The following is a 27003-nucleotide window of genomic DNA, read 5'->3' as shown; positions in this document are numbered from 1 at the left end:
CATTATCACATTCTTTTAGGGTTCTTATCTCACTGCAAGCTTTTCTAGGCACTGATTAGTGTTTAACCAGAGAAAGCCTTATGATCAAAGGAGATTTTAATTTCAAAATGTATACATTTGCTAGAGAGAAAGTATGGTATAATGTAAAGACAAGCATTAAATATGTTCTGTTAGGAGAATTGAATGGAAGACTGGATGCTGCCTAGGTAGAGAGAGGGAGGCTTCTGGTGACTGGATATGTTCCCTACTCAGTGTGAGTGGTAGCTACATAGGTGTTTTTTCTACTTTGTTAAAATTTGTCATGCCGCACCTGTAATTTGTGTCCTTTTCTGAATGTTAGCTTCAGGAAAAAGTGTATTTTAAAAAGTAAAAATTACTGACCAACTTCACTGAGCTTTTTCTTTAATAGCATTTTAAAATTGTTATGGGAGGTATTGAATCTTTATTTTATTTAGATTTCCTTGAATACACTTAAAAGTGTTGTGCTAATAGTTTTACTTTAAAATTATTTACAATTCATCAGTTTCTTGGGAACAGTTTAAAATTTGTGATGAAGAATCCTAGAGGCTGATGTTGCTGAAAGCTTGGTCCTTGTCTCCAATGCCAATCCAATAAAGAGGACATGGTTTTAAGAAAAAGGAAAAAGAAGATTTATTGCTTTGCTAGCAAATGAGAAATAAACACAGAGGACCTCTGTCCCAAAGGTGGTGATTCTTCCCATCAGCAGGAACTGGGGTTTTTTAAAGAGGTGATTCAGAGAAAATAATATTAGGGAGGAGAGATCAGGAGGGAGAAGATCAGAGAAAAGAAGTTTGGAGAGGAGAAGGTCAGGGAAAAGAAAATCTGGGAGGAGAAGATCAGGAAGCAGAAGGTTAGGGAAAAGAAGATCAGGGAGGAGAAGGTCAGGAGAAGGTGGGGGAGGGCCGGAAAGGAAAGTAAAAAGCATGTAAGTTTCAAAGTCGCAAGGGATATAGTCAAAGCATGGAGTGAACCCGTTACACTGATTTGAACATGAGAGGATATGATACATGGTTTCCTAACTATGGAGGAGGTACCAAGCAGAGCATCTGAACACCACTAATATTGGGCATTTGTAGGAGAACAAGTGTTTTTTGTTTTTGTTTTTCCCCTTACTCTCTGGCTCTTTGTTTCTAATTTTTTAATAATAAGAATTACCTGGAGTACTTTAAAAAAATTCAAATCTATTTTTATTGTTTTTAGGTATACATGACAGTAAAGTCTATTTTGACATATTTATACAAACATGAAGTATATTCTAATTAGGATCCCAGTGTTGTGGATGTATGCAATGTTGAAATTCACTGTGGTGTATTCAATATGTACATAGAAAATTTATGTCTGATTCATAACACTGTTTTGGGGTATGTTTTAGAATGATACATTCTCAGATCACTCTATAGATCATGGAAATCATCATCTTCAGAGAAGGTGTGTATCTAAGAATCATCTTCTAGATATTTTACAACCCTAGAAAACTGACACCAACAAATCTATATCTTCTGAAAAGCAATATGTTTGTTTATTTCAGAGAAGTTTGGAAACTATTATTGTAGACTAAACCAGTGGTGTAGTGTGGGGGCCTCAGAATCACCTGGAGGATAGAATCCTGGGCTCCATTCCAATATTTTGAGGCAGGGTCTAGGGCATAGATTTTTAAGGAGTTCTCTCGGTTATTCTTTTATACACTGAAATTTGAGTGCCTGTTCTCCAGATTTCCGAAGAAGACATGGGTAAGGAAAAAAGTATTTGTGATTCCTAGGTTTGACTAAGCAGTCTTTGAAATCACAGTGAGAAATTTTGAACTCCGAAATAGATGGAGTAAACTTTTATGGTTATGACAAAGGTTCCTACATTGTTTTACATTTGGGGAGGCTGGGGATGTGGAGCACTTGCCTAGTGTGCATGAGGTCTGGTTTTGATCCCCAGCACTTGGGATGGTGGGGTGGTGGGGTGGTGGTGGGGGGGGTGGAGACCACTCTAAAGTCGACTTCTGAGTTGAGGCTAATGCCTTTTTTGAAGTACCCAAAAGTATATTCTCGATATATTTACCCCAATCAAATCTTTGCTTTTTAAAACTACTTTTACACCTTCTATATTCATCTCTCGATGATGTAGTTCTCAGTGGGGCTATTCACTTAGGACTTTACTGTACCAAAGATTGTTGTAGTGCAAAATTAAAGTCCTTCTTGGGCCTTAAGTAGGAGGGACATATCAAACCCTTGGTATTGGCTATGATATGAGTTCCATATAGTTATATAACAAGTAAATATGGATTAAGTAACCATGTTTCATATTCTTATTTCCTGTTTTTTTCAAGTATGTTCGACTTTTTTTTTCTAAGAATAAATTAATGAAACTTTTTAGAAATTAGTATTTCAGTATTTGAATTTTCTCAGTTTGCATCTTCACTTGCAATTAGAGTTTTTTTGGTCAGGGCATATTGCTTAAGTTACATCTATAGATACCAGTGGCATAAAAATTTCCAGAATGCTTTAATTTTGCAAATTGTTAGTTGGTATGTTAGTTTTTCCTCAGTATCTGAATAAACCATATTTTTGTGCTGTTAGGGAATTGAGATTGAATTAAATAAAACAAAACACACAGCATTTCTAAAATATTTCATAATGATTTGTAGAAGTGGATAGGCATAGATTTTTGTTAATAAAACTAGACTTACTTTTACAATTTTGTTTTTTTTAACATGAAATTTTGAGTATATTTTTCAAGAGTCAAAAATGCAGTCTTTTGTGTTCGTGTTTGAAATCTGTTTTAGAATAGATTTTTATACTCATAAATCAATTTTCAAAAAAGCTCATTTGAAATAAGGATCATAGATCTAAATACAAAACATAAATTTGCTGGGTATAGTGTTACTCAGCACCTGTAATCCCAGTGACTTCAAAGGCTGAGGCAGGAAGATTGCAATTTAGAGGTCAGCCTCAGCAACTTAGAGAGACCGTGTTTCAAAATTAAAAATAAAAAAGACTGGGGATGGGACTGGGGTTGTGGCTCAGTGGTAGAGTGCTTGCCTTGCACATGTGAGGCACTGGGTTCAATCCTCAGCACCACATAAAAATAAATAAGCAAATAAAGATATTGGGCCCATGTATAACTAAAAAATATTAACAAAAAAAGACTGGGGATGTGGTTCAGCAGTAAAGCACTTCTAGGTTCAATGCCAGTACTCCTACTCCAAGCAGTTTTTAAAATATAAACAAAATGTGTAGAGAGAAAATCTTTATGACTGGGTTATGCAAAGATACAATAATAGAACTTAGAAGAAAAGAAAAGTTAGCACTTAGAATAAAAAATGGATAAATTGGACTTCATCAAAATTAAAAATCTGCATTTTGAAAAAAACTCTTAAAATGGAAAAACACGCCATGGGTTGGAGAACATCTTTGTAAAACACATCTGATAAAGAATTTGTATCCAAATATATAATGAATTCTTAGAACTCAGTAATAAAAACCAGGCTTGGTGGCTCATACCTGTAATCTTAGAGACTTGGGAAGCTGAGGCAAGAGAATCGAATCACTCAATCTGTTTTTCAAAATAGGCAAAAGCTTGGAATGGATACTTAAAAGAAGATACATGTACCTTGTTAGTTCAGTCATTAGAATACAAATTAAAACCATATGAAGTACCAATATATACCCATTAGAATGGCTAAAAAGCAAAACACGGGGCTGGGCCTGGGCCTCCGAGGTAGAGTGCTTTGCTCAGCATGTGTGAGGCATTGGGTTCAATTCTTAGCACCACATACAAATAGATGAATAAAATAAAGGACCATCAACATCTAAAAAGAAAAAAAGTTAAAAAACAAAACCAAAAAAACTCCCTAAAACCACAAAACCAAATGCTGGGCAGAATGCATTGCAACTGGAACACTAAAATGTCACTAGTGGGAATGCAAAATGGTACAACTACTTTGGATAACGAATATTTTGAAATATATTTGATCTAAGTCTTTATTTCTTAGTGTACAATTCCTAAAATACTTCTTGTATGCTAAAGAATTGAATGGTGACTGGCAGTCCCTAGTAGCTTCAGGATGGGAACTGGTCATAGGAAGCCCAAGGCATGGTTAGAGAGTTGGGAATTTTAGCCGGGCGCAGTGGCTCAAGAGGCTGAGGCAGGAGGATTACAAGTTCAAAGCCAGCCTCAGCAAAAGAGAGGTGCTGAGCAACTCAGTGAGAACCTGTCTCTAAAGAAATACAAAATTGGGCTGGGGATGTGGCTCAGTGGTTGAGTGTCCCTGAGTTCAATACCTGGTAACCCCCCCACTCCCAACCCCCCAAAAAAGAGAGAGTTGGAAGTTTCAGACTACTCCTCAATTTCCAGGAAGGAGCAAAGGGCTGAAGGTTAAGTTGATCACCAGTGATTTGATCAGTAATGGCTTTCTAATAAAACTTCCAGTAAAGTCCCAAAGCCTGGGTTTGGAGAGCTTCCAGATAGCTGGACACGTGGAGGTTCCTAGAGGATGGAATGGCAGGGGAGTGGAGGAGTGCTCCCCTGCCCACCCCTCACCCTGGGCCCCTCTTCATCTCTATTTTTTGTGCTATCCCTTTTTAAAACTAGTGACTGTATTTCACTGAGTTCTTTGACTCACTCCTGATAAATTAATCAAATCCAAAGGAGAGGGGCTTGGGAATCCTGATGTATAGCCAATCAGAAGCACAGATAAAACAATCTGGGGCTTGCAGCTAGCATGGAAGCGAGGTGCAGTCTGTAGGGCTGGGACCTCAACCTGGGGGGTCTGTTGCTATATCCAGGGACATAGAATCAGCATAGAACTGAATTAGCAGACACCCAGCTAGTGTCTGCTATAGTATGTGGGGAAAATCCCCCGCACATCTGGTATCAGAAATGTTGAGTGATTGTATTGAATTGAGAGTGGAGAATAGGAAAAAACGCTTTGGTATTTCCTCTATATCTCAGAGTATGGAAGGAAAGACTGAGCTTGTTTTTCCAATATTCTCAGAATAACCATTTGGCAGTTTCTTAGAAAGTTAAACATATACTTATGTGGTGATTGTAAAATGTGTCCTTGAATTCTTTGACACGGCCACAAAACGTCGAGCTAAATCTTTCTGTTCTTGAGTGTCAGTTGGACTTAGTGACTTGCCTCTAATGAATGGAATGTGACAGAAGTGACGGTGTGTCATTCTGAGACTAGGTCATAAGAGGCAGCCTCTTTCTTGGTCCCTGGGTCTGGGAGAAGCCAGTTGTCATGTCAGGAAGGCGGTCAGCCTGTGGAGGGCTCACACAGGGAGAAACCCAGGCCTCCTGTCAGTAGCCAGTGCCACCCTGTTATCTAAGCCAGAGGTTCCAATAGATCAGAGTCACCCACCTGCTGCCCTGGGTGTCCTCTCAGAGTCATGGTGAAGCAAGAAAGGAATTTATTATTTAGTGGCCACACCAGGAAGAAACAGGGACCTGTGACCTAATCCCGATTTTGGGGTGCTGACAAAAGCTTCAGGACTATATCATGAAGGACAGAAGCAGCGGGTGGTGGGGGCAAGGAGTTTGTGTACTCAGGGAGTCTTGGTCACACTGTGGTCTGGTTCACCTCTCTCTCAGGTCAGGCTCTGAGGGATTCTGCTGGCTCCAGGGAAATCGTCCTTCTTTCTTGAGGGAGCAGTTCAGTTCCCATGACGAGATGATTGCTCCCACTTGGGGGACAACCTCAATTCCCATCATGGAATACCTGGGGGACAGCCTTCTTTTCCATCATGGTTATCTACCTGCAAGATTTGCTGTTCCTGGAACCTTGAAAATACTTTAGTTGCTCTTAGCTTGGTGCCTGCAGCCTTGGCATGGGATGGAGAGGTTAGGTAAATTAACCTTGCATTACCAGTTTTTAGACAGCTACTTCTTAAGTGATTAACATGTCTGTGGGCAGATTTGAGCAGGAATCTGACCCAAAGTTCAAGGCAGCAAAGGAGACAGATACAGAATGAAGGCAGAGATGCGAGGCTTTTATCATGCTTTTAGTTACTTATTGGACACCTGCAGGCCCAAAGAGTCATTGCTTCTTAGCAAAAACAGCCTCTAAGTCCCAGCTATAGTGCCATTGAGTCATCTTGGAAGTGGCTCCTCTGTCTGCCATCAAGCCAATGACCGCAACACTGGACAACTGAGACACAGCTACTCAGCTTCATCATCCCACATTCCTGGCCCACAAAAACTGTGTGACATCACAAATGTACATTGTTATTTTAAGCTGCTATGTTTTGGGGTTATTATGCAGCAACAGATAACTGATACAGTAGATAACTAAACTACCTAGAAGTCTCACTCCTAAGAAAATGAAAATGTTCACATAAAAGCTTATAAAAACTTCTTGGCACAGTGGCACATGCCTATCATCCCAGTGACTTGGGAGGCTGAGGCAGAAGGATCATAGGTTCAACGCTAGCCTCAACAACTTAGCAAGATTCTCTCTAAAAATAAAAAGAACTGGGCATAGGAAAGAAGCTAGTCTTGAAAGTATATGTAGCATATAATTCTATTTATTTTACTTTCTGGAAGAAGTGAAAATACAGGGACTGAAAGCATGAGCCCAGGGTCTGGCACTGACTAAAAGGATTGACTGAGCCCAGGGTCTGGCACTGACTAAAAGGATTGGGGTATTGGAACTGTTCTGTAGCTTGACACTCTGATTATCGTTATCTAATGGTATGTGTTTGTTCAAACTCAGAATTATATACCAAATGTGTAAATTTATTGTATATACATTATATCTCTTTCTTTTCCTCCTCCTCCTCTTTTTTTTTTTTTTGTTGTTGGACTGGGGATGGAGCCCAGGGCCTCATATATGCTAGGCAAATGTTCTACCACTTAGAGAGGGTTTAAGTTGCCCAGGCTGGCCTGAACTTGTAAACCTCCTGCCTCAGCCTCCCAAGTCACTAGGATTACAAATGTTCTGCCACCATACCTGGTCATAAATTATATCTTAATGAATAAATCTGATCAGCAAAATTCATTCAATGAAAATGATTAGTAAACCTAACAAAGTGATAGATTTGGGACATATCTGTAGTAATGCTACAGAACCATGAACTATGAACGCTTCTGAATGTGATAATAGGCAAACCTCTGAGTCATAATTTACTGACATGGAAGTACTTTTCTGGTTTTTAGGTCTTATGAACTAACACGGAAGGACCGACTGTATAAAAACATCATTCGAATGCAGCACACGCACGGATTCAAGGCTTTCCACATCCTTCCTCAGACCTTCCTCTTGCCAGCTGAGTACGCGGAATTCTGTAGTAAGTGCTTGGCTGAGAATGCCCCACCCCTGGGCCTGATCTTGGGGTACATTTACCCTAGAGACACCTCATGATGTCAACCACCTGGGGCTTTTCAGTCTTGGTTCTCTAGTAAAACAGTTGCAGAGATAACTTTAAAACTATTTTTATTCTGATTGTGCACTTGTACATTTGCTCTTGGTAAATGTATGTGAGGACATATTGGTGTCATAGGTGTACCGTGTCTTGGGACTTTGCTTGTCTCTTTGCCAAAGAGAGTTAGTGTCTGTGTAGACACTTGAGACTTTTGCATATGAACCACAATGCTTCCTTTTTGGGGGTCTCTCTTTCTTTTGCCATCTAAGCATTGTTCTTAGCACATTGATTTCTGGATTTGTGTGATTTATGTTCTTTGAGGTACAAGATCATATATCTTTTGATGTTAAGCTTTGGAAATACCAGTGAGACCCACCTTCTCTACTTTGAATTCAGACTGATAAAAAAGTACACATGGAAGTCAAATAGGGATTTAAATGTCAACTGTATTACTGGAAAAATGATGAAGGAACATCTGACCGAGATCCAGGTCTAAAATTGGCTTCTTATTTCTTTTGCCTCATTGTAACGTTATCTACCTAGACCCAGGCCGAAGAGCTGGGCTATTTCAGATCCTCCTTGCGGGCAAGCCTGACTCTTAAGGGTAGGCTTCATGCACAGAAGAGACAGAAATACAAAGACGGTCTGAGGCAGGTCTGTGGAGAGAGTCTAAATAGTCAACATGATAGTCGCTAACATTTGATGAACATTGCCTTTCTACTAGGTACTTCTTTAAATCCCTTTACTCTGAGGGTGTTTTAGAGACGAGGAAACCAAGGTATATATTGGGAAGGAATTTTCCCTAAGTTCTGCAGCTTGCACATGGTGGAAGTAGGAATTGTGGTGGTCAAGCTTCAGATGCCATCTGTCCATCCCGGTGCTGCATTGTGAGACACCCTGGGTGGCATACCTGCAGTGATCACTCCCAGCTTGACTAGGGAGAAAGGGTACTCCTGTGAGGAGCGTCAGGGGAGACACACAGACAGGACAAACAGAAAGTTTCTTCTCAATAAGTCCAAAAGAGAGACTTCCTCTTTTATGAATGGAGGAAGTGGTACCAAGAGTAACAGAGTTCTTCCTAGTCTCCCTGGCTTTGGGTTCTTCTGTTGGGCTTGCCAGTCTGATTGGATCATCTGATGGGTGTTCATCCTTTGGAAGAAGAGAGCAGTCAGGAACTCTGATACCACTTGTGACTCCAGTGGGGACCATTGGCTGGTAGTTCACTGTTGGCCCATAGAAGGCTCTGAAATGTGTCATATAGCGTACCAATAATAAATAAGTTGAGTTTCCAGCTATAGTGCACTCAAAGCTGAGCATTTGTAGTCAGTAATTTTTTTGTTGGGTACAGTGGTGCATGCCTGAATTCAAGCTCCTCAGGAGGTTGAGGTAGGAGGATCATTTTTGCTTGATAGGTGCTTAGTAAATATGTATAATATTATTTCCTATTTCATGTTATGTTTAATTATATTATTATATAACAAAAGTAAAAAATTATGAAGTAAACCAACACGACAGTGCAAATATGTTTCAGCTAACATGTCAACAATATAAAATGGTTCCAGATATGAACTCCACAAGTCCAGAGTAATTCTCTGTGAAAGCCTAAATTTCATCTTAATCCCCCTAGCCTTCTTCCCTGGTCTTTCTTACTCTGCTGAAGTCCTGCTACTCTTTGGAGGTGAGGGGATGGTGCCTTTGGGTGACTTGACAATCTGAGCTCTCAGTGCAGGGGCTTCTCCAGCCTGTCAGTCACACTCATGTGTGTTCTACTTTTTAACAAACATGAGTTCAGAAGGTCACTAGAACATGGAGCATTATTACAGCCCTGACCCAAAGCTTACCACATGTAGACTCCGCAAGTGCACGCAAGTGGTTGAGGTTCCTTGATGCCTGGTACAAACCAGTCACTGCTGTTGCCACCCGAAGACCACAGCGCAGGTGCAGACGTACTATGCCTGCGGAAGAGAGGACGGGAGGACATGAAGTAAAGAGGAATCTTCTTGGCTTCAATCTTCCCAGCATGCCAGGCATTCTGTGCCACCTGTCCACCATCTATTGCCTTTTACACTAAAATCCATTTGAGAGAAATCCAACAGCATCAGATCGTGTGGCCAACTTTAAATATTAGAGAGGAAAACCACCTTCTCTTTCACGGAGAGATTTTTGGTAAAGTCTCTTTTAAGTTCCCTTCTTTTCTTTTGGTGTCCATCTAGCATATTCCACTTGGAAATTCCATTTTTCCATGACTCTTGTGTTCCTGAGCCTTAGTGTTTAATTGAGTATGGGCAGTAGAAGATTTTTTGAGAAGGAAGGAGTTTAAACAGACTGAACTTTAGAAAAATAACTCTGTGAAATGAATTGGAGAAAGCAGAAGGAAAATGGTGTTTGCTTTAAGAGCCATGGCGGTGACATAGCCACATGGATGGGTAGTGTGTGGACTCCAATGTGCAGCCGGGGCGGGAGAGTGGAGGATAGTGAGGCTTGTTGGTTGTGAGGGTGAGGCAGGGCCTAGGATGCCTCAGAGGTTGAGTGTGAGAAAGCTAGGGGATTGCCAAGTTACCCTGACTGGCCCAAACTTTTGGGCTCAAGCAGTCCTCCTGCCAGTCTCCAGAGTGCCTGGACTTCAGCCTTGTAATACTGTCCTGCCAGGATCATGAAGGTTTTTTTTTTTTTTTTTTTTTGATGGTGTTATGGGTTGAACCCAGGTCCTCACAGGATCATTAAGTCTTTAACAAGGGGACATAACCAGGCACATGAAGGAGGAGGGGTTACAGGGCAAGAGGCGTGTTAAATGTACACATGGTATGGATTTGAAGTGCCTGTAAGGCAGACAGGTAGTGATGTTTTGCAGGCAGCCATAAAATCAACTTTGAGTTTGGCCAGAGACATAGATTCTGAAGATTGCAGATGGAAGAAATTACTAAAGGGAGAGAAAAGAAAGAAGAGTCCCCACAGAGAACCAAGGAGGAGAGAAAGACAAAGGAGGAGCAAGGGACAGAGGTCTAGAGGAGTAGGAAAGAGTTTGTGGGAAGCTTGAATAGAAGAGTGAGCTGTGGAGCAGGAGGTGCGTGTCTTCCCTAATGGGAGGGAAGGAAGAAGGCCACGTGCTGGTCAGATAAAATATTAGAGGGAGAGGAAAGCAGGTGAGTGGGGTTAGGTAGAGATTCCCAGCTTCTTACCGAGGAGGTGTTGTGTCAAGAGTGAAGGGCCTGCAGGAGGGCTTGGGTTTCTGCAAGGGGCAGAAAGGGATTGAAATGGTTCCTGTAGGGGCTTTGAATGAGAATTGATGAGGATTGAACATGAGGTTGCCCAGGAACACTAGGGATATCACCAAGGGGATCTTGTGAACTTAAATCTGTCATTGCAGAGATCTAGTCCAGACACCAGCCATTGTGTCCAGAGATGCAGAAGCCTGGGTACTCCCTAAACTGTTCCCAGTAATTAGAGCCTCGGGATTGGAATACACCACAGGCCTTCTTGGGCTCCTGCTTCCCCTCGCCAGTTATGTTTGGTTTAGAAGAATTGAAGGTCTATAACCCCGAAGAACCTGACCAACTCCAGCCACTTGCCCTAAAGGGTAGCTTTTAAGCAGAAAGAAGATGGGCTGACACCAGTAAAAAAAGTCAAACTTTCCCCAGAATCATGCTCTGTGGCCTCTAGAAAAGAGGCTGAGAAATGATTTTAAGATCTGTGCTAAATTTTGATATCAGCTAATTCATTACAGATACCTGGGATTTCAAAGCAGTGAGTAAATTTCTGAGATCATAACTTTATAGAGTTATAAGAAGTCTTAGAAAATCAGATGAAACCCCTTATTAAAGAACAGAGTAGACAGTTTACACAAATTACCTGTGTTTTTATATACTTGGAAAGCTGGTGGTAGAAGGATCTTTCTCCTCCTCCCTCGTTTCTCTGTTGTATTCAGCACGCTGCCCGTGTAGGACAGCAAGGCACTGGAAAGTCTACAGAGCTTGTCTAGAGCATCTTCATCCAGGCAGACACTCTAATCCTGGGCTCTGCCTTTGCCTTGAATGTTTCTTGCTTCCTGCTCACATTTTTAGCACTTGTGAAATAAATTGATCCTTATTCTGAAATATCACAAACCAAGGTGAAAAGCCCAGCATAGAAGATAAGTCTTTGATATTTAGAATTTCAACAACATGACAGCAATGAAGCTAGTTCACAAAGCAGATTGATTATACACATGTTAGGTGGAACATTCGCATGTGGCTGGACCTTCCCCTTCCTGGGCATGCTGTCTCCATTTTTATAGCACCAGACACTTCTTCACTCTGAGTCACTGTAATTACTTATTTCATGGCTGTCCTTCTGCTACTCTATCTTTGTGAGGACAAAGGCCCACTACTGTATGACTCTTGCTTAGCAAACTGATTGACACAAATTGGATACTTAGAGCTATTGAATTAACGAACGAAGCTTAGAAAATTTTTACATTTTTGCTTTAATATTAAAAGCTTGTCCTGTGTTCAGTCAGTCCATTGTCTCAAAAATCTGGGGGAAATGGCACAATAAAAAATAGACTCATTGCCCTCATTTTATGGAGATTTGACTTTTTGACTTCTCTAACTATAAACCTGTCTTCTATAGTGGGGACTTTAAAATTATATGAATTGTATTTTTTAAAGATTCATGATATAAAACATATAAAACAGCAATCAGTGAAAAGTCTTTCTCCTCCTGTGCCTTAGTCACCTAGTTCTCCCTAATTCTAATCATGTCCTTCTAGAGACATTGTTGGCATTTACAAGCAAATAGCTTGTGTGTGTGAACAGAGGGGAGCATAAAATTCACATTGTCTTGCACCTTGCTTTTTTCACTGACAGACTATCTTTGCAATCATTCTGTATCAGTTAATTAATACTTTCTCATTTTGCATGTTTAATATTCTATAGATCAGGCTTCTGCAAACTACAGCCCTTGAGTCAGATCAGTTGTGCACCTGTTTTGGGGGCATCCCTTGAACTAAGAGTGATTTTTACACTTTGAAATGATCAGAAAAAAAAATCAAAAGAAAAACAAAATTTTTGATGTGGAAATTGTATGAAATTCAGTTTGTACAAAATAAAGTTTTGTGGGTACATAGCCACGTCCTTTTTTTTTTTTTAACATATTTGCTGTTTTCAGACTACAGTGGCAGATAGTGTGCATGGTCCACAGGGCCCAAAAATGTTTACATCTGGCTTTTTACAAACAGTTTGCCGATTACCTCCCATGGATGTGATATAGTATATTTAATTAATCTTTTGCTACTATCATGCAGCCTTCTATAATCTTACACATACAGCATTTCATATGTGTATGACTAGAACGAGTAGTGGATTCAGTTCTGGAAGAAGAACTCTGAGGTTCAGATTCTGTGTGGTACACATTTTTTTCTAATTCTGTTAAATTGCATCAACAGGGAAAGGCAGGGGAAGGTGGGGAAAGTGGACAGAGACTTCTCTTCTGGTGAAATGGTTTGTAACACTAACAAAGTCAAGTTCCTGTTGGGAGGCTATTTGGCAGGGAGAGGGAAGAAAAGGAGGCAGTAGTTGCTGGCAAGTGATCCAGAGAGGGAAGCTGTCCTGGGATTGCTGGCGCAGGCTGCCTGCTGCAGGCGCCATTCAGGACAGGGGGAAGTGGTGTGCTTATTTGGGGGAGGAGAGTTGTGAATAAGCACACAGGGGGATGCACTTGCCTTTTAATAACTCAACCCAGAGAAACATAAACTTTAGGGAACTTTATTGGGATTATGCTCTTGTGTTCTAGATAAAATGGTAATACTCTGATGTAAAGCAACCGAGGTACTTTGAAAAAGGAAGTTTTGTGTGATCTGCTCTGAAGCACTTGTATTTATTTGCAAGTTTATTTATTTCTTCACAAATCTATTCTTTTCCTGTCTATCACAGAAAGAAAAATATAAAGAAACAACAACACAGTAATTTCCATCTTTCACTGCCCCCCACCCTGCCACCCCCTGCCGCTCAGCCCCAGCCCCTACTGGAGAGGGCTAGTACACCCCTCTCTCTAGGGATATGAGAACTCATCAGCACCCTCAGTCCTCTCCTCCCCATGTCTTCTGACATTCCCCAAGTGGAAGACAGAGCCATCTGCCCCCACTCCCTACCCCTGTGCAAGCCTTTGGGATTCCTATTATCAATTGTCTGCTTTCTTCTCATGACCCAAAGATGTTTAAAGTGTACACGTGAACTTGGGGAAGGACGGAAGCAAATGGTTCCTTGTACCCACCTTTGAATTATTGTGTGTCCTCACCCCTTGCACTTTGCTAAATTTAAGGGGATTATTTTTTTTGAAAGCTTTGAGAAATTATTTGAGGAATGTAACTATACCAGGAGATCTGACTTTTGACTTGCATTATCACTGTTTGCTAAAGGTCCTTTGTTTAACAGAGAATTTCAGATTCCCAAAGGTGGTTAGTGACAGTAATAGACCCAACACAGAGATTTGGCCTTGTTTTCATCCTCTTATTTAAGAAAGAGAGGAAATGGTGGAAGAAATAATTATGTGAGTAATTTTGCTATCCTCTTTTCTCCTCCTCTCCTTCTCCCCTTCTGGCTATTTTACTTTTTAAGACTAGTCCGAAATTACAGATAATTTTAGCTACTGCCTTCCAGCTAGAAATTTGGAAGCTTCTTTGGGTACCTGAATAGATAACCATTATGGAAACTTAAGATAATAAATTCATGTTCCTTCTTTCTCTTTGTTTCTCTCTCCCCTTTTTTTATCTCCCAATATTTGAGCAGATTCATATTCAAAGGACCGGGGACCTTGGATAGTAAAACCAGTGGCCTCTTCTAGGGGGCGGGGCGTCTACCTGATCAACAATGTAAGTATGCAGAAGATGGCAGACCCAGTACTCACGTGGTTCCTTCTCTTTAGGAGCCCAGGTTTCCTCCTGAAATCTGCATTCAAAAGTGAGCAGAGGGTGGCCTGAGCTGGCTGTTGCTCACCTGCTGGCAGTAACCTTCCTGGGCCAGAATACTCCTCCAGGGCTAAAAAGTCACTTGATCAAATACAGGGAAAGGCAGCCTTTGTTGTTTTTTTCTGGTCAGCAGAGTAGAGTTCTCTTTTCTGCTTTCAGTAGCATATTGTCATGTTATTTCCTTAGCACTGGGCATGAGTTGGTAGCTCATACCTTTAATGGAGCAGCGGGTGGGTTCCTTCTTTCAGAGGTATCCAGCCACTTAACCCTGCGTGGGTGTGGCATCCTTGTCGCTGTGGTGCCTTCCTCCTCCCTTCCTGCTTTTCTTCCTTATTCTCTTTTTGTTTGTGATCCTGGGGATTGAACCTAGAGCCTTGTGCATAATAGGTTTCAAAAGTATCGGTCTCTTCAGTATCTTCTTTGCAGAATCTCATTAAGTGTTGTTTTAAAATTTCATACTTATATAGAATAAATAAACTCCCAGCTCTAGGCTCACTCTCTCTACTTAACCACAGTAGTTAGTAACTTAATCTCTTAAGTTTGATTAGTTTTTATTTTTATGTTTAAGGGTTATATATGTTATCTTCAGTAATTATGATTCAGTTTTTCTCCTTTATAAGTTGAGTAGAAATTTTAAGTTTAATAGGAACGGACTTTAACGCATTGGCACTCTGAAACTTAACCTATATTTAAATCCAGGCATTTTCTTTTTTAACCTTTCCTCCTGGACATTTGGTGGACCCTTTCATTCTGAAAATAGTATTTTTCTTTTAATTTGGGGAAAATTATCCTTTTGTCTGTCTCTACTTTTACAACTCCTTTTCAAAGCATTCTCTGTCTTTCCTTCACATCAGATTTTTTTTCCCCTCATTTTTAGTATTTTGTCTTCTCCGTTGCCATCTTCTGGGTTACCAGTTTTAGCACTATGCATTTTATTATTTATTTATCCGTTGTATTTTTATATTGGCTATCATGTTAGTTTCCAGAAATGCTAATTTTTTTTCTTTGTAACTAACAGCCTGCCTTTGTTGAATGGATGCAGTTTGACCATCTGTCTTTCTGAGGATTGTTCTTGAATTTTCCTTAGGTTTGTTTTTCTTCTTGCTGTTAAATTTTCTTAATTTGAATGATCCTTAGGTGTTGGGCCTGCAGAACTCTTTCCCTAGCTGCCCCTCCCTGGGCGAGAGCTGCCTGCTTTCTGTGTGAGGGCAAAGCAAGGTGACTGTGAGGCTCCCCTTCAGGGGCATGTGGTTGAGGGGTGGGCGAAAGTGTGCCTCTCCCTGCACCAAAACAGGGCGGGTCTTGAGGGGCTGTGGAGAGATCTTGGTGAGTTCCCTCTCCCCTAAAGCTGCCTTGCTTGCTTTGCATACCTTTTGCTTCTGTGGGGATAGGATGGCCTCAAGTTCTCCTCTCCTCCATGAACCCCCACAAAAGATGTTCTCCTGAAAGCACTATCTGTAGGTTTCATCCTCTGGACAAAAGCTGCTGTTTTTTGGTATAGGAAAAGGCCGCCAGTGCTGTTTGTGAATTAATTATGTGATTCTTGTTCCATGGCCACCCGTTCTTCATGTTTGTTGGCTGCCAGCTTGGAGCTTTGCAGGGGCCTCCTTGGGACAGTCTCTCCCCTCTGGTATTTTGGGCTCAGGCTTCTTCCGCTGTTTTTTCAACCTGATTCCATCTGCTTTCTATCTTTCAGGATTTCCTTAAACTTTGGTCTGTTCTGGCTCCTTTAGCTTTTTTCTAGTCTTGTTATCAATTCATTCTTTTAAAAATATCCTTCTGTCCTTCTAGTGGAAGGGAGGGTTGGTGGGGTAGACACATCGTGTGTGTGGCCAGTACTCCATCTTAAATTCCCCAGTTATCTTTTCACATTTCCTATGTGTGCAGAAACAAACTTTCAGAGGGGTCTTTCACTCTGGAAAATCCTCAGATTCAGTCTGGACTCAAAACTATACAGTAAACAATGGTGGCGAGACCTTTCATGCTAAATAAATACATAATCTGGTTTTGACAGAGCACCTACTCAGTGCCAGGCCCCAGCTGTAAGTCCTGTTACCTGACCTGGTTCACTCTGGAGACATTTTAGCCTGGCGCTCATGTGACCTAAAACCTGGTCATATGCCTTGGCTTTCTTTTTTTGTCTTTCTGACCTTGGCGTGAAGGCTCCTGTCCGACAGCCTCTCCTTTAGCTCTGCGCCAGGAGCTCCAGTGTTGTTTGAATCTCAGACGGTGCTAGTTTGGGTCTGGGTTTTTGCTGCCAAATGGAATTGCTATTGAAAGTCAACTATGGTACAAGTTTGCTTTTTATTTTCTTAGACATGAGTCAAAAAGAATAGGATCTATTCCCAACTCCTCTGGGACTTTTTTTCTTTTGGAATGCTCTTCTGCCCTAGTGATTTGTTCTTTTAAAGCTAACATCATAAAGAATAGAACAGTTAAACTTGCCTTGGTGGGACCAAGAGCCCCGTGTCCTTACTCTTCACTGATGCCGAGGCTCATAAAGGGAATGACATGTCTTTAGAGAATGCAGGCTTGGCAGGCTCTGAGTCTTTCCTCCCCCTCCCCTCACCAGACTGAATCCCTTGAGACCCCCTGCACAGATCAAAGCGCTTGGCAGGACCCTTCGTCTTGCCCCTCCCCCTCTGTGAAGCTTTGGAATGAATCTGATTCTCTTAGGTATTTAGTGGAGGTGCCAGACAGAAGCCTGGGGGGGTGCCAGCAGGCCGGAGGGGAGCTGGCAGCAGTACACCTAATGGGAACAGATTCCCATTTCACCCCCAAACTGGAACTTGATCACCTTTCACCCAGACCTACAAACCATGTAGTTAATGCTCCTCTCTCTCCCTTTACCAGAAGGCCTGCCCATCCCCTCTTTTCCATACCTGGATCCTTTCCCATGGAATATGTGACCCATTAGCCAACTGGATGAAGTAACTCTTTCCAAGGAAAGCTGCCTGCTTTCCTTTCAGATTTGAGGGGAGGGAGTGTGCTGAGACAAGGGTCTGTGTGCACAACTCCTGAGTGGGCGAGGGACTGTGAGGGGAGGCACAGATTTAGGCCTGAGAGCCAGACGGAAACATCGTGCCCCGTCGTCCCCCGGGTGGGAAAGAGCCTCTTATTTCAGCTTTCCTGTCGTAGTCAGAACCTTTTGGAAAATATCTGCAAGTAGCAACTAGGAACATAAGTAGAACAGGATAAAGGACAGGAAAAGCAGGACTTTCATGTAATACTGGGGAGACAAGTGTGGACTCCTGTGATGGACGCGTCTTGGCTGGTTGGCTGGCGTGGCCTATTAAGGATATGCCCTTTAACTCCCAAGTGCAGCATAAGGAGCAAAACGTCTGCTTCAGCTCCCTCAGTAACCATGACTAAATGCCATGTTTTCCCAATTTAGTACATTCCGCTCAAGGAGGGGAAAGACCTGGTGTTTTCTGATGAAGGTATGAATTTGATTATGGACATCCAATTCCATCATCCTTGTCTGGCACATTATCCAGACATTAATGTAGTATTAATATAATCCCTGAGATCCTGAAGGGTTGGAAGAGGGTGAGGTCACCCTCTTTACTTCTATGTGTGTGAATATAAATCGGTACTCTCTTATTTCTTTTAGTTTGTATTTTTTTTTTTTTTAAATCTTATTTCCTCTTTTTCTCATTATTCAACAAGTATTTAGAGAGTACCTGCTGCCTGCCAGGTGCTGTCGCTCCTTAAAACATTCTGAGAAATTCTAATTCTTGAATATCTTTATTATAAGTCAGTGTACTGCTTTGAGTAGAATGGCACATATGTGTGCTGTAGACTGAGGGATTAGTAGTTAGAACACACAGATACCGTTGAGTTTGCAGTAATGATTGTATATTTAACATGTGCCTGCCATTGTGCCTTCCAAATATAATCTCATCTAGTCTTCATGAAGAACCCCATGAGGGGTGGTTATTACTGTCTTAGTAAGTGGTAGAGTCAATTTGGTAACTCAAGTCTAGCTAGTTCCAGAGTATATATTCAGTCTTAATCCCTGACCTATGCTACTCTGCAGTAACTTAATAGATGCTGAGAACTTTGATCTTAAGGTCCAGTGAGGAAAAAAGACTGTTTCCAACTTCCCCAACAATTCAGATTCCTGCTTTAGCCTATTTTGGAAGGACATTTTTAGCTGAAAATTGAAATAATTTGATATGAGTTAATTGGGGTTTAATGAAAAGGAAGTAGGTTTGAGGGTATTTCATTAGTTCCTCTGTGATGTACACTACCAAAGAAACCAGTCCCAACTATCCGTTTATTCTGAGAACTTAAAATTTAATTCCTCATACAGATAGAAAGAAGAGGTAAAGACATTAGAACAAATATTAAAGTTACCTAGTTAACTGAAGGGTTTATGCTAAGCTCAACTGGATGGATAAATGGATAAATGTGAACAATGAGGATGGGAGGAGAGGAAGTAGATATGATGGGAAACGAAGACCCTAGGAGTGTGTTCTCTGGTCCAGAGGACAGGTGAGTAGGTCATATGTCTGTTATGGCCTGTAGGTGTTACTCTGGGGAAGGCGGCTGAGATTGATTAACTCTAGGTTTGGAACCCAGCCTTTAGATTACCGCTTTTTGTAATGATTGCATCACTTCTTATTCTGTAAGATGACTCAGAATGGAGATAGTGCTTGTGAGAAAGTGATCAAGAAATGTAAGGAAATCAGGAAATGGTTGGGTGGTTGAGTGCACTGGGGGTGAATCAGTGCTGATGTCATTGTGTTCATATGATACACAGAAATGGGATGTGAAAGCTGCCTTCTGACTTTGAGGCAGCAGCAGCGGGAAACTTCATCATCCTAACTCCAGGGTTGCTCACTGTGGTTGTGAATAATGTTGTGGGTTATAAAATTATCTTTACTTCATGAACAACAGTAGTATTTGGGATCAGAAACGCTTTGTGACATAGAAAAAATTTTGAATTTGGGGATAATTATTTTGGCTCAGACTATTGAGTAGTGCTTAAAAGTCTACCTCTGAAGCAGACTGTCTGGGTTCCAATGCTGCTCTATTGCTTATTAGCTGTGTGACTTGGGCCAGGTCCCTAACTTCTCTGATCCCTTCCTTATCTGTAAAATATGGGGTTGTGTGAAGATTGAATGAAATAATATGTGTGATACATTTAGAACAGGTTGGCACATAGTAAATACTTACTACTTTTACCTAATTTTAATTGTTTTGCAAATGTTAGCTACTACTGTAGCTGTTATTATGGTAATTATTATCATTGCCACTTCCCTTTGGAGCTCTTTTGTCCTGCATGGATTGACTTGCAACTGACTTCTCTGTCTTAATCTAATTACACATGAAATTGTTCTATTTCACATATTTTGATCTTGCTCTTTGACTCCAGTGTTCCTGCTTCCTACCATGTTCAATCTAAATGACTCTTACTAGGAGTTCAAACTTATTTGCTTTTGCCTCTGGGATCCCTCCGTCCTAGTTGTCCAACCATCCCTTCCTTTATTTCTCAGTTTAGTCTTCTAAGCTCCAGGCCCATGAATCTGCCTACCCTCCTGTCTGCTGGCCCTTGTATATGCCATCTTCCCATGATGGCGTCCTTTCCTCCCTACCTTGTGCCCACTCACTTACGTCTTGCACCTATTCTTACTTCTTGCACCTATTCTTCCAGGGCAAGCCTTCCCTGAGTGGTCCTGCCAGATTGGTCCACTTTACAACCCAATATCTTGTGTTTACAGAATTATTGCTTTTTGTTTTTTTAACTTAAATATATCACTACCTCTCTGCAATATAATTGTAATATAGTATTTAAACTCTGGGGGTAGAGGTACTGAGTCTTAAGTTCTGTGAGGGCAAGATTGTATCTATTTTCTTCATTAACTTCAATGCCTCACACAGTGTTCAACAGCACTCACTATTATATAAACAACTTTTTTTTTTTTTTTTTTAAATGAAAGAAATCTTTAAAGATCTAGCTCAGTCTTTGCACATAGTTGCTTGGGAAATGCCATTCACTGAATCAAGCAAACACTCATTGCATTTCACAGAGGAAATGCTGGGATCCAGCAAGGATAGTAAGTTCTCTAAACAACTTAATGAAAGTCTACACTTAAGAATAGTCCTTGTACACCTGGCGCAGTGGCATGCACCTGTAATCCCAGTGACTTGAGAGGCTGAGGCATGAGGATAGTGAGTTTGAGGCCAGCATCCACAGCTTAGCAAGACCCTGTCTCAAAATAAATAACAAAAAGGACCAGGATGTGGCTCAGTGTTAAAATGCTCTTAAGTTCAATCTTCAGTACAAAGAAAAAAGAAAGAAAAGAAATAGTCCTTGTGCTTTAAAATTATCATTGTACTTTTACATTTTAAAAGAGTCAAGCTTTTATTTATTTTTTAAGTAACTCATATTTTCTTGGCAAGTAGCTATTTACCATGCATATAAATCTTTAAAGCTCTTTAGGCTGTATTTATTGTGTGAGAAGTGCTATGTAAATTTATTTTCCCTCCTTTGCAATTGAATACCCACAGTGTTTATAAAATTTGTATGTTATGTGGCCAAAAGAATATGTGGGTATTTTTGGAGGAAAACTTTTCCTAGAGTTTTAGTTTTCCACATGATCACTTTTTAAAAGGGTAAAAAGTTTATTATAAATTAGAATTCCTGAGCATTTGTACCCTTTCATTCTTTTTCTTTACTCAATAGCCAAACCAGATTTCCCTGGAAGAGAACATCCTGGTCTCCCGTTACATTAACAACCCCCTGCTCATAGACGGTGAGTTGTGATTAAGCTCCTGCCTAGTTTGGGTTAGATCTTGCTAAACTTTTTAACCTTCTCATGGTCTTCTCTAGTAAATCTTTTAAAGCTAGTATGAAATTCTTGGAACCAATGGCTCCAGAGATGAGGCTGGTTTCTTACATACTACCAGGGATTATTCTGAAGATAAAGTGAGATAAGAAAAAGTGCTTTATAAGCTATAAGGCAATCAATCAATGTGTGTGTGTGTGTGTGTGTGTGTGTGTGTATACATATATATGAAAACTGCCTCTTTATTTATGTACATGTATGCTATGTATATTATAGCATTATATTTATAGTACAGTTATTATTCATTCTCACCAGGCAAGGGTGGGCACTGTGTGCTTCACATGGAGGAGTGGTCTTTCTTTTATAGTTCTTGGTTACCTTGTCCTGTTCATTCTGTAGCAGAAAGCAAATGAACTATTTTTTCTGTGAATCCAACCTTTTTTCTAGATTTCAAGTTCGACGTGCGCCTCTATGTGCTCGTGACTTCCTACGATCCTCTGGTCATCTATCTCTATGAAGAGGGGCTGGCCAGGTGAGAGACTTTGTTTTTAGTGGAAGGGTCAGGTGGGTATAATAAAATAGATCCATCAAAGAGCTCTCCAAGATCAGGCTATTTCTCTCTGTTATGTTCAACTCATTAACCCTGGGAGACTTCAAGTAACAGAAAGCAGTCCTAATACATTTCAGCCTCATTTGCATGTCCACACAAAGTTTGTGTAAATGCACATAATTCCCAGTGGAGATGGAAGCCATGGGATGTTTTTTCCCAATGATGATTATTAGGAAGACCCTAGGGTACTAAGATAATTAAGATAATTTCTCATCGTTCTTCAGAATATCCAGAAAGAAAAATAAAATTCCACACTTATTTGCCTGTCATAAATCAGGCATTTGTTTTAATTCTGATAACAACCCTATAGTTAATAGCTTTTTGCGGTTGAGGAAATTGAGACTTAGAGAAGTGAGGGAACTTGTAGGCCCTTTCTGAGATCTCCCTGCTGGGTGGTATCGGAGCAGGGATGGGGAATCCATTTGCTGAACTGCCCATGTTCTCAGTTTCAGGGGTATGCTGCCTTTTCCCCTTAATATGCAAATTACATACTTTGCAGTGGTCTCTTTTTCTCCAGGTGCCTTGTAGGTTTTAAGGTAATGAGACTTACAAAATTAGTATGAGTTATAATAATTTGGAGTTTTGTTTCCTATATCCACAGAATTTTCTAGGTGGTAGTGTTTCCATAAATAGTTTAAAATAAGTACATGACTTTGCTATGCTGTGTTCTTTTCCCCCCACAAAACTTTTTTTTTAAACCAAAAGGTTTTTTTTAAAACTTTTTTTTTTTTTCTTTAAAAAGTTCCCTGAAGTTCATCTTATGTGCAGTGGCCTTGATTTTGTAGGACACAACAGTTTAGGATGGCGGTTTGCATCTGCCAACAGTCATGACAAACTGAAAATCACAGTCTGTGCACATTTCTGTATTTGGAAAGTACATTTTGAAGATGGGAAATAGCACAGATAAAAGAAGACTGCCTATTTATGTACAGGTGATAAAGAAAATAGGTACAGTTTAGGGCTGGGGATGTGGCTCAAGTGGTAGCGCGCTCGCCTGGCATGTGTGCGGCCCGGGTTCCATCCTCAGCACCCCATCAAACAAAGATGTTGTGTCCGCCCGAGAACTAAAAAATAAAATTCTCTCTCTCTCTCTCTCTCTCTCTCTCTCTCTCTCTCTCACATACACTCTAAAAAAAAAAAAAAAAAAACAGAAAGAAAGAAAATAGGTACAGTTTCTACCCTCATAGAACTTAAGATTTAGCATCCTTGTTATGCGTAGTGGCTTTGGCATGTTGTGGGGGGGTGGGGGTGGGCAGGGACTAACCAAAGCTCCTAGCTGGCTGAGCCATGTCTGCCCTTTACCTCTAGGTGGCAATGACAGCATTTATATGCTCTGTCATATTCCTGACTTAAGATTTATGAACCTGAGCCCTGGAAACAAGGGAGGCTACCGGAATTCCATAGTTCTGGCCTCTTCGTCCCTTAAAAATGGAGAAGGGGGAAAACTAAAACATTTCCCAGTAGTTGGGTAAATGCCTGGATCAGGCATCTGAGCATGAGCTGACTGGTAGCTCTAATCAAGTCTTTGTAGGAAAGGCATTTTTTTATAATGTTTATAGATATGTGTGCTCTCACATTTGAGTATAGTCAGACAGACTAGATTGAAGAGCCACAATCCCATATTGTCTAGGAAAAAAAGAAGGTAAAAATATATCCCTGACTTCCACTCAGGGATATAAGGTGTCCCTGATTTCAGTTTTGTAATTTGAGACTTCTGAGCTCTCCCTCTTCTCTCAAGAGCTTCTCCATTCTCCTTCCTGCACTCATCCTCACCCCACCTGTCTCCTTGGTCCTACAAGTAAACTGTGACCTACCAGAAGTTGGATTTCTGCAAGAGAGAAAGAATATCAAGATTATTTACATGCACCGTTTTTCAAGTATCATTGTAGTGTGTTTTGTGTAATATTTCCAGAAATATTTTACCCACAACATTAGTAGCCCTCCCTGTGGATAAAATGTGGGCATAGTTTTAAGACCTTTATGGTTCAGAGGACAAAATGAGGGCAGTACTAACATTTATTATAGAGAATAATAGTAGCATTATTTACTACAAAAAATGCAAATGCTTTGGCTACTGGTTGTGTGTTGGACACCAGAATCCACTGAATTGGAGTAACTCTTGCTTCTAGTAGGAATTTAAATGTATAAATACCTATGTGTTTGTTTATATACACATATACATATATACATAATATCTATTCATGTGTATATTCAATCAGTGAATTCTTTTTCTTGGAATAATAGGAAAACAGCTGTTTAAATACTCAGACTGCCTGACCCCCAAAACAACATGAATTTGCAAGGCTTTGGTTATTAGGTTTACCAGAAAGTATAGGTGAGTATCAAAACTTTACCAAAGGGTGGTCCAAGGCAGTGTGAGGAGCTGTTTTCCAGAGTCCTGTGAGGGCACATTGTTCTGTGCAGTGACTTCAATGGGCCTCAGTTCCTTTGACATCCTTGCTGTGTACCTTGGCACTCACCTGCTTCTTTTCCATCCTCAGAGTGTACTTGACTACGCCACTGTGCCATTACATTCGGCAATGGTCTCTAGGTCCTCCTGTCTGTAGCTTCTAGTAATCTTGGGTTATATGTGAAGGTAATCATGTTGGGGTGAGATCACTAGGTCTTTTTACTCTGAGGCTACCATAATTTTTCTTAAGGAGACAGAACTGGAGCCAAAAATAGTTTTATTCTTTAGAAAGGAAGGCTCTTGATACCGTATCATTTCTATTTTCACATTAATGGTAGGTGATGGAAAGTTCATTTCACAAGAAAGTTTTGTGAAATAAGTTATTTTGTGTAAATTCTTTACCCTCTTACACTTACTGAAAAGAAGACCCTGGTGTGTTTCTTTATAAATTAGAGTTTTCAGTTGTCCTTATTTTATTCACATAGGAAGCAGAATTCTCACTGTTTTCTTTATGTGGGTAGAGTAGTGAAGAGATGCGAGAATGGAATTGCCTTTCTGGAGTTTGATTTGGTGTCTTGTGGTCTTGTGTGGTGCCCCAGAGCTGCACCCAGCTTTCCAATTCCCTGTGCATGTTGCTGTTTTACACCAGCAGGGGACACTCGGTTTCCAAGGAGGGGTGCTGCTGCCACCAAAATGGTGGAGATTCCTTTTCCTTTCAGAGTGGAATCTTAAGAAGACTCTGTCCTGGATTTTACTACTTTTGGTAGATCCAATATGGGGCTTAAATAATTTTACAAAGCACTTTTGGAAACAGAGCTAATAGCCAAATTTGCACTGAAATAGGGAAAATGAAAAGTTAAAAAAAAAAATCAAAACAAAATTAAGTTGAAAACCGTGTTATGAGAGACCCAAGATAGGTAGCAGTAGCACCTTGGAGAACATGAGAGTGTCCAGTGGGGAACCAAGAGCATTCCACCCACACTGTTGAGGTCGCCAGTTGAGGCAGGGGACCCGGAGAAATTAGCAAACAGAACTGCTTTTTTTTCTTCTGCCTTAGCCATATTATTCAGTGGAAGTGCAGAAAAGACCCCAAACATTTGTACTGCCTTCCTCTCCCCACCCCCAGTTCCTTCTTCAGTAGCCTTCCTCGCTAATTAACACTGGCTCCGCAGGGATATTTACCTTTTCTCTGCTGGATTCCTGTGGTTTTGAAAGAATTCAGGTACTCACTGGTTGCCAAGGAATTCAGATTACCTCACAGGCTGCTCACTGTCCAGAATCTGCCACTGCAGCAAGTAGGGGGAAAGACACTAGAAAGGGATAGAAACCCTTTCCAGTGCTCATTGTCACCCTCCCTGGCAGGCCCTTGCTGTTTGTGAAGTTTGAGTCATTTCTGGCTCTGAGGACCGAGGATCAGGCTGGTAATCCCCTCCCAGACGGCTCTGCTGGGCGCTGCCGAGTCGCTGCAGCACTTTGGCAGCCTCCAGGCTGCAGCTGGTGGACAGCAGATCAGAGAGCTCTTGGGCCTCTTGCTTTCTTCCATAAGATTTTTCTGGGTCAAGCCAGGATGAAGCCCAGTGGCTCCTGGCAAGGCTGCCTGAGGTGCACCTCCTTGTCCTCCTCAGGGCCTCTCTGGCTCAGAATGGCTACACCTGCTGAGAGAACTCAGGTGCAATCTCCAGGGTCTTCTCCGGCCAGCCTCAGTGCTCCCTTTTTTTGCCCATTTGTAGTGAATGTAGAAAAAATAACTACCAAAGAGGAGGTCCTACATCTAACCTCTGTGACTCTGACTTAAGAGCATATGTTATCAGATTCTGAGAACAAAATAGGTTTTGAATAGGGGAAGAGAGTTTGTAAGACCCCACTGACCCCCTCTGCTTGTTTTCCCACGTTGGTAAAGACCTTGAAACAAGCAGCTCAGGTGCACTTTCAGTTTATGCTTATGATTACCTACTACAGATACTCCTTGATTAGAGGATTTTGTTCTGATAAACCCATCATAAACAAAAATGCATTTGATAATCCTAACCTGCTGAATACCGTAGCTTAGCCACATGGTCTGCTGTCGAGTATTGATTGGTTGCTAACCTCTTGATCGCAAGGGTGCTTGGGGCTACAGCTCTTCATGCTGCCCAGCATCTCCAGAGGGCATTGTGGTGTGTATCATTAGCCTGGGAAGAGAGGAATTCAAAATTTGAAGTATGGATTTTACTGAATGCTATCACTTTTGCATCTCTGTAAAGTTGAAAAATTGTAAGTCAAATGAAATCTTTTCTTCAGACACCCACACATCTGATTTCTAGACTAATTATTACGATTGTTTTGATTCCAACTGAGAAAGAAACTTTAGAAAACAAAAAAAGTGTAGCTTTTGATTTAAGAATTTGTCAGAATAAAGATAATCCATATTTGTTTATAGCGTGGTTAAAAAAATAAAGAGGCATACGGTTCCGTATTCATCAGTATGCTGCCAAGTAGCATCCAGGGTTTCAGAATTAGCCAAGAAAGTAGTACCCACCCACACGCAACCCACCACCTTTTCTTGGCTTAAAAGTCAAGGCTGTGAAATTCTGTTGAGAGTTTTCCTAAATTTTCATCTCATTAAAAGAGAGATTCAAGATTCAATTCATCCTATAAATTTCAGCCTGTGTTAGATTAAGTAAGTATTTGAAGACTTGGTCCTGGGGTACCTATTCAAGTGTTTTCTCTTTTAGTTTGTTGCTAGTAAAGAAACTGTTGAAACTTTTAGACCTAAATATGATGAAATTTAATAATATGTGAAGGCCTAGTTTAAAGGTCAACACTAAATGCTCACAAGCACATTTCCTCAAGGCAGTTAGCCAGGTGGGGACTGCAGAGTGGGAGAGCACCTG

The 27003-nt window shown here is 40.8% G+C and overlaps 1 protein-coding gene across 17 annotated transcripts in view; it reads left to right on the top strand.

The window, feature by feature from the left end:
- The window catches only part of Ttll5 (tubulin tyrosine ligase like 5), a 258831-nt gene that overhangs the window by 23094 nt on the left and 208734 nt on the right, over positions 1 to 27003 (top strand). For all 17 annotated transcript variants that reach the window (XM_076849830.2, XM_076849829.2, XM_076849826.2 and 14 more), the window contains 4 exons: positions 7168 to 7298; positions 14138 to 14220; positions 21008 to 21077; positions 21558 to 21642. In XM_076849830.2, the coding sequence (XP_076705945.2) occupies positions 7168 to 7298; positions 14138 to 14220; positions 21008 to 21077; positions 21558 to 21642 (369 nt within the window). The remainder of the gene's footprint in view (positions 1 to 7167; positions 7299 to 14137; positions 14221 to 21007; positions 21078 to 21557; positions 21643 to 27003) is intronic.

The sequence above is a fragment of the Callospermophilus lateralis genome, chromosome 3, assembly GCF_048772815.1.
Source record: "Callospermophilus lateralis isolate mCalLat2 chromosome 3, mCalLat2.hap1, whole genome shotgun sequence".
Lineage (NCBI taxonomy): Eukaryota > Metazoa > Chordata > Mammalia > Rodentia > Sciuridae > Callospermophilus > Callospermophilus lateralis.
Note: the sequence above shows the minus strand (reverse complement) of the source record. Positions and strands in the feature narration are given on the sequence as shown.